The sequence below is a fragment of the Globicephala melas genome, chromosome 8 (assembly GCF_963455315.2).
Source record: "Globicephala melas chromosome 8, mGloMel1.2, whole genome shotgun sequence".
NCBI lineage: Eukaryota > Metazoa > Chordata > Mammalia > Artiodactyla > Delphinidae > Globicephala > Globicephala melas.
In genome coordinates this window covers 44,119,664-44,127,536 of record NC_083321.1, presented here as the reverse complement: position 1 = coordinate 44,127,536, position 7,873 = coordinate 44,119,664, and the positions used below count along the sequence as shown (strand labels likewise).

At 51.1% G+C, this 7,873-nt stretch overlaps 1 protein-coding gene across 2 annotated transcripts in view; it reads right to left on the bottom strand.

Moving 5' to 3' along the window:
• The window catches only part of GALNT18 (polypeptide N-acetylgalactosaminyltransferase 18), a 355,688-nt gene that overhangs the window by 25,713 nt on the left and 322,102 nt on the right, over positions 1 to 7,873 (bottom strand). The window contains exon 10 of one of the 2 annotated variants that reach the window (XM_030831400.2): positions 7,498 to 7,662. The exons of the other annotated variant lie outside the window; for it this stretch is intronic. Coding sequence (XP_030687260.1) covers positions 7,498 to 7,662 — 165 coding nt within the window. The remainder of the gene's footprint in view (positions 1 to 7,497; positions 7,663 to 7,873) is intronic. 2 annotated transcript variants of the gene reach the window in all.

Here is a 7,873-nt window from a genome sequence, read left to right as displayed (position 1 = left end):
ACAGCAGTTACAGTAGTATGTGGCGCACAGTAAGCACTATATAAAAGTTTGATAAATAAATTTAAAAATCTCACCCAGGCTCTGCTGGTGGCGCAGTGGTTGAGAGTCCGCCTGCCGATGCAGGGGACACGGTTTCGTGCCCCGCCGGTCCGGGAAGATCCCACATGCTGCGGAGCGACTGGGCCCGTGAGCCATGGCCGCTGAGCCTGCGCATCCGGAGCCTGTGCTCCGCAACGGGATTGGCCACAACAGTGAGAGGCCCGCATACCGCAAAAAAAAAAAAAAAAAAAAAAAAAATCTCACCCAGGTTTGAGTAGTGAGGCACTGAGCTGTCACACCTGGTCCTGGCTCCTGGTCTAAAGTGCTGACTGCCGTAAACTAAAAATAACTAAGAAAATATCCAGGGCCTAAACAAGGCTTTGTCAGTCCTTCAAAACTGGATGATCCCACACTTGCCCCTTCATGTGACATGGAAATGAAAAGCTGCTTTATTCCAGAGCCATAAGGAAACACCCGATTACAGCCTTTTCTTCTCAGCACAAAAGGTTCTCGAAGTTGGACTTCCTGCCAGAGCCTGGGGGGTGGAGCAGGAGAAAGTCAAGGACTCCTCCTCCTTGCGTGCTGGGAAATTCTTTGGCAGAATCAGTGGTGCTCCCTGGGAAATGCTCTCTGCAAATAAGTTCTTCTTTGAGTGGGTTACTCATCTTGCATCAAATTATCAAATTAGATCCCACAAGTAAGAGCCAGTGGTCCCTGGCCAGGCAGGCTCAGCTCTGCCCTCAGCTCTCTTCCAGGCAGTCTCCTCATGCTCTTGAAAATCTCTTCTCTCCTGGCCTTAATGGTCCCCTCTGCTGTTATCCTTGATGTTCTCCATTTGGAAAATGCATTAACGCTGAACTGAGAATGAGGCAAGCATGGGGGTGGGATGGCAGGACCGTCCACCAGCGGGAACACTGCCCTGGGTGCCCTTGGACTCCCGAATGGGCCTTGCCAGTGTTTCCACCAAAGAACCCAGTGGCCAACGGGAGTGAGAGCACATGCCAGAGTCTGAGGCAGCGTGAAATACGGCCAGAACACCTCAACATTTCATCAAAGCCCCCTGTTTTAACAAATATTCATAGAAATTGCTACTCTCCTTCATACAGTATGCATAATTGTTTTAGTAAAAATCATTTCCACCTTCCTCCCCCAAATCTGAAGCTATAGGAAGAGTAAACTGGAGTACCCCTCTCCACGCACGTCTGTGTATTGCGGCAGGGATGCACTACCACCTAAAAGTGTTCTTATAGGGATTTTCTAACTAAGCGAGGCCCTTTGACTATTACGTTCAAATGTCCTTGAAATACTCTAGTACAATTAGTTTTTTATCAGCATGCATGCATGCAAGGAAGAGTTATCAAGGGTAGGGTTTGTTCATCTTTGGGTCTCCCACAAACTTAGCTTGAGACCTGGCACACAGGGTATTTGTGTTAATATTTGTGAATTTTTAGAAAGGACTCCTTAATTTAATTGACAGCACCCTATGTGCCTCTTCTGTTTCAGGCTTTCTGTTAGGTGCTGGAGACACTGAACGTGTAAGACAGCCCTGCCCTCCCATCTGTTGGTTGATGGGAGAAAGAGTCATGGAGAAAATAACAGATAAACAATTCCATGAAGTGGGATAACGATGACCCTTATACCAGGAGTGCAGCTCATTTTCAAGTTCATGGTGCTTTTTAGTAAGGCAGGCCCCGTCTGGGCTTCTAGGTGGAATAAGCCCTTTTCAGGGCATGCTAACTTCAGGAGCTTAGAATTACAGAATTTCAGGGCTGGTAAGCCCTTAAAACCATCCGGTCTAACTCCACTTAGAGCTGTAGCATGTTTGATGGCCTGCTGAGTGGTCGTCTGAGCCCACCTCTTCCTTGAATGGCCAATCTCATGCCCGGGCATCTCTGACTATGAGAAAGCTGCTCTGTAAATTGTCCTTGAATCTCCCTCCAGCTGGTCCTCCCTCAGAGCTACATAGGACAATCCTGCTCTCTTTTGCCTAGAGAAGCCTTTCAGATATTTGAGGGCAGAGATCAGGCACTCCTGAGCTCTTTCTGGCTTCAACCATGCACACAAATAGATGGACTTTAAGGAAGTTGGACCTTAAAGAACACACATCGTAACAGCCTTCCTAGGGCGTGAGTCCCTTCAATAACATCTTGAAGAGAGGCCTCGGCATTTGCTTAACCATTCAAAGTAATGGTGATAGGGGGATGGTGGGGAGGGTGGGCATCTCATTACCCCTGAGAGGTAGTCTGTTGCTTCACATGACAGATGTCCTGCCACAAAGTTCTCCTGTGTAGTGACCTGATATCTGCTGCTTCCCTCTCCTTCTACTGGTCCAGGGGTCACTGACTAGATGCCTCTTTCACTAACACTGCATCACCTAATCCCAGAATCCCCCAGATCTCAGTAGGTGGGGTACTCTGGGAAGATTAAAGTTTTATACTTAACACATATGAATTTATAATCCCAGTACACAGTCAGTTTAGGAAATTCTCTAATCCGGGAGGAGTCACAACTACCACTTCTAATGTTAATGAAGTCTCATCATGTGTTGATGTGGGAGATGTTGGCTGTTTAGAGACGGGTATCCACTGACTTCTTCAAACCCAGAGCCTGGGGTGGCCCTGGATTCATAATCTCCCCTCACAACCACCTCCATTTAATCCATCACTACTTCCAATAGACCGCTGAACTGTCTCTCCAAGTCCTCCCCAACAGCTGCCTGGCCCCACGTCTCCATGGCAACCAAGTCTACCCCTTTTCTCACAGGGAAGATGGTACAGCCCACTACTTTCTTCTCTGTCTTCCAATACACCTTGCAGTCTGCTGCTAGAGGGATTCAGACCCCATCACGGTAATCCACAGTTTAAGAACCTCCCCTAGTCCCTCCCTTTGCTTTTAAGGTGAAGTCCGAACTTCTCAGCATGATTTTCGGTGACCATTATCTGCCCCAAACTGACGCTTACGTCTGATCTCTCTCACGTCCCATTGAAAATTCTAAATTCCATCCACACCAACACTGAATACGCTCTGCTTCTTCTTGCCTTTGCCCATGCTGAGCCTCTAACATAGGATGTTCTCCCTTTCTATGCCTGGGAACTATCCTACGATTTTCAAGATCCAGATCAAACATGCCTTGAACGTGAAGCCATCCCTGAGTTGTGCAGACAGAGCCCATCACCCTGGGCTACTGGAATACCGTACCCGCCTCATTTCAGCTCTCATCATCCAGTTTTGCTATGTGTTTATACACCCATGAACTCCTCCAGGGGCAGAGGCCGTGTCTGATTCATATCTGCATCCCTCCTGCCCAACCACCATGCTCAATAAATGCTTGATGAATGACGGAAGGAAAGAATGTTCATCATTGGAAAACTGCTCATCAGAGCCCTGTACATCAGCGTTGCTGAGAGATGTTTTCATCAAATGTGGTTTCTCAGTGTCAGTATCTGACGCTGTCCTGATTCATCCTGAAGCAGGGAAAATTCAGAAGAGCTTCCAGGGGTTAGAAGAAAGGCATTTTATTTGTTAAACAGAAAATCAGGCTATGAGATGGAACACCAAGATATGCAAATGTCTATCTTCTTTGTAGGAGAACCTGGGAGAATCACACTAGATTATTTTGAAATTAATTCAGCCTGAATGGAGTTTAAATGTAGCCCTCAGGAGAGTAAATAATGCAAAATGTGAAAGTGAAAAGGAGATTTGAAATGCACCAGTAAAATCTTTCAGCCCAACTTCTCCACCAGAACATTTTAGTTGGTAGGATCCCCCTGTAATTTGCAAAGATTAAACCTGTTGCAAGAAAATTAGCCCAGGCAATGACTTTAATCATTTAAGAGGCTCCCAGCTTCCTCTGGCCTCATCAACAGTAGCTCCTCACCAGTGAGGGCTTGGGGACAGATTCCAGGATGCTTGATAAACACTGATCATTTTGCATTAAACAAAAATTTCACATACATTAATTTTTAAATATCAAGTGGGAGCAGCTGCTCTGGGCTTGCAAATTAGGGATTTAAAAATATTATTTCCAAACAGTTCCCCTTGGTAGAAGGATCAGAGAGGTGACTGCCAGAGTGCCCTGGGAGTTTTAATTAGATGTACGTATAAGTAGCTGAAAACTGCCCAGACCTCAGGGCTGCACATGCCAATGTGGCCTGCTTGGTTGGTCACTGTGTCCCTTCAAGCAGGAATCTGTCCGGCTGCCTGTTCAAGGCCATGCACTGAGATGAGTGAAGGAAGGAGCTGGATTTTGGAGGAATGTTCCTTTCTCTGCCCCAGCTGGGAACGGGCAGATGAGATGAGAGCCGGTTGGGGGCACCAAGGCCTCTGGATCTGGGCATGTGTGGGAAGGCCATCTGTCTACGAGGGCTGGCAAGGAGTCGGATGTGCCTGTATGCGGGGCTGGGATGTCAAAGCTGGGTTTGGATTCAAACTGCATGAAGCTGGGCACGGAGAGGCTGAGACCCCACAGACAGACCGAGCTCTCTTCCCCTGGTGAGGGGCAACCTCGGACCCTGCCCTGAGAGGAGATCTTGGAGTCCAGAAGACCCCAGGGTCATGGAGGAGAAGGAGGAGGGAACAGCTCAACTTTCAAACTGCATCTGAGCCTCCCCGTAACTCTTCTACCTGCCCCTCCCCGCTTCTAGAATCTCTCTTCCCCATTCAGCTCCACAATCCCGGCCACTGGGGGCTGCCAAAACCCAGACCTAAACGCCCCAGTCCCCCGCACACAGCCTCACCTCCCACAGGACCAGGTCCAGGTCCAGCTGCCCCTGCAGGCGCATCTCTGGCTGCGCCCCATGGGGTCCATGAGGATCCAGCCACACCCGACCCTCCGCAGCTCCCCGCACGTGGCCTGGGTTTCATGTCCGCAGCTCGCGCCCGTGCCGTTGCCTCTCCCTGGAATGCCCCTCACTACTTCTATATGGAGCAAACTCCTATGCCTTCTTCGAGGGCCAAGCTATGTACTCTCTGTTCTGGAAAGCCACCAGCCCTGCCCCAACCTGCCACCCCCATCTTCCTGCACGGTGTCAGTCGGCTCCCAGGAGGAAGCTGAACTCAGGGCAGCAGGAGGTAGGACTGACGGCAGCAGAGAGCAGCCTGACGTGAGCCCCTCCAGATGGTACGGTCCCCGTCTCACCCAGCCAAGTCAGCCCACTCACCTCCGCGGGCCGAGGTACCCATTCCTCTCTCTGCTGCCTCCAGCCTGTGAGCCTGTTTTGCATCTAATCCGAGCCAGGAGGCAGCAGCCACTTTACCACCCAGCCCATGGCCAGCCTTCCTCCCTGACCACACACCTCCAGGGCTCCCTCTGCCTCGTAATTTAAAGGAGGACAGAGGGGAAATGTAGCCCTGTCCTGTGTCACTCTGGGCCAGAAGCCTGGCTGGGGAAAGTGACAAAGGCTTCTGCTGGGCACGGTCAGAACAGGTCACAGCTGGGGCATCTGGGCTCCACCAGGAGAGAGGGAGGCGGTAGGAAGAAGTTCTCTATATTCTAAGCCTCGGCCCTGCCCCTGACCTTCTTCCAGGGGCCACTTCCAACATCCTCCCACGATTAGAAGTAAAACAGAGAATCTGAAGTAGTTCAGGAATAATAATAATAAGCAGTGGGTATGTTATTTAACATCTTCGTGCCGCAGTTTCCTCATCCATGAACTCGGGCTAATGGTCCACATCTAATCACACACAGGTGTTGTGAGGATTAAGTGAGCTGGTGTACGCCAGGCGCCTAGGAAGGGCAGCACACGTTAAGCACGGTATGAACCTTAGCTAATTCTTCTTACGGGACAGACCTTTACAGTTTACGACACGTGTCACAGGTCATAGGGACAGAAAGGGGCAGGGCAGGAGTCCCCGGGCACCGTTCTCTTTCATCGAACCCCACGCAGTCCGCAGGCCCAGCCTGGGCTCAGAGCTGCCACGTGCACCCTCTACCCACCCTCAGATGTGCTGTCATTGGTTCCCTGTGCTGCTTCCCAGCATCTGCTTTCCTGGGGTCCCAAAGTCCCAGTCTGGGCTCTCGCTCCTGCTTTCCAACGAGCCCCTAAATCTATGACGTGTGTTGAACTTGCTGCTCGGGGTTGACCCTCACCATCCATTTAGGACCCAACCGAGGGTCTCTCTCAGCCCTCAGGTTCCGCAGCCCCAGACCACAGGTCAAAGGGGCCCCGTGCCCATAGAGCTTGACGTAGCTGGGACCTCCCCTCACGGGCCCACCACTACCGGGGCGGGTAACTGGACATGAGGATTGGAATCAAGGTCAGGCCAACCGCACACCTCCATCCTGTGCCTGTCAGCCTCCTCTCAGGGCGGAAGCAGCTTGCTGGGAGGCTTGAGTCAGGGTCCCTGCCTCTTCGTCCCATGAATATAGACATTCTGCTCCCGACTTCCCCAGAAGCATCCACCATGTGCAGCCCCCAGCAGTCCTGATGCCCTAAAACCCTCACTTCCTGTTCTGAGTGCTTTCCCTGCACTACCCGGGAGGTGGGCGTCCCTATCTGCGGGCAGAAACTGATCCTTATTTAGCAGATTCCTTAGGGGCTAGAGGCCTCTGGGCCAAGGCACTGGTTTTCTTCAAAGCTGGGTCACTGCGGGCCATCTCCAGCTGGCGTCTTGATCCCAGGGCATCATTATTATTATTTTTTAATTTATTTATTTTTTGGGGCGGTACGCGGGCCTCTCACTGTTGTGGCCTCTCCTGTTGTGGAGCACAGGCTCTGGACACGCAGGCTCAGCGGCCATGGCTCACGGGCCCAGCCGCTCCGCGTCATGTGGGATCCTCCCGGACCGGGGCACGAACCCGCGTCCCCTGCATCGGCAGGCAGACTCTCAACCACTGCGCCACCAGGGAAGCCCCAGGGGCATCATTTTATAACTAGGCCAATGCAGAGCAGGAAGATAAATATCGTCCTCAGAATTGATGGAAACTTAATAAAGGAATGTTTCACGGTCACCAGTGTGTGGACTGCCCTTCACAAAATGGCTCCCAGACACTGCCCTTTGAGAAAACCTCATTCCCTACAGAATGAGAAGGAAGGCAGAGCGGCTCACAGACCAGAGATGACCCAGCACTGTCTATACCTGAGAGACTGGGGCTGTGCTTGTGAGAAGGGGCTTGTCAGAAGAAATGTGAGGTTTAAAGTCAGAGATCTGAGTTTAAAATCCCAGCCCTGCCCCTCACTGTGTGACTTCAGGCAGAGGACTCCCACCTCTGAGGCTGTTTCCTTATATCTAAAAGTTAAATAAAATGCCACTAAAACAACAACAACAATAATAATAACCTCCCTCAGAGCCAGTATCAATGAGTCAATGAGCTAACGTATACCAAACACCTGGCACGTAGTAGGTGCTCACTAAACCCCGAGAATTGGTACCTCTCCTCCTCCATCCCTCCTATTCCTCCCTGCCCCGGCCCCTTCCCCTGTTTCTCTACGCTGCTGCTTCTCCGGGTGGGGCTGCTACCTGAGAGAACTGCCAGTGGAGCTTCATCCTCTTGGCTTTGGCATAGCTGCATTCGATGAGCCGCGGCCGGCTGTTGACGTCCACCAGGCACCGGTTGTCGTCGTCGTCCACCGTGGGGCTCAGGATGCCCACGTGGATCTGCTGACTGCTCGTGTAGTACACGTTCTGGGGGCAGGGGGAGAACGAGGTCAAACGCTAACGACCAGAGAGATGGGGAGGGTTTGTAGGACATCTCCCCAGGCAGCTGGCAAAGAGACCACAATTCAGTGGCCTTCAAATGATTTTCCATTGCAACGGACAAGAAGAGACCCTTTTACATTATGATTCGATACAGTGTCTGGTCCGCACGTACAACTGAAACAAAATGTTCAAGAAA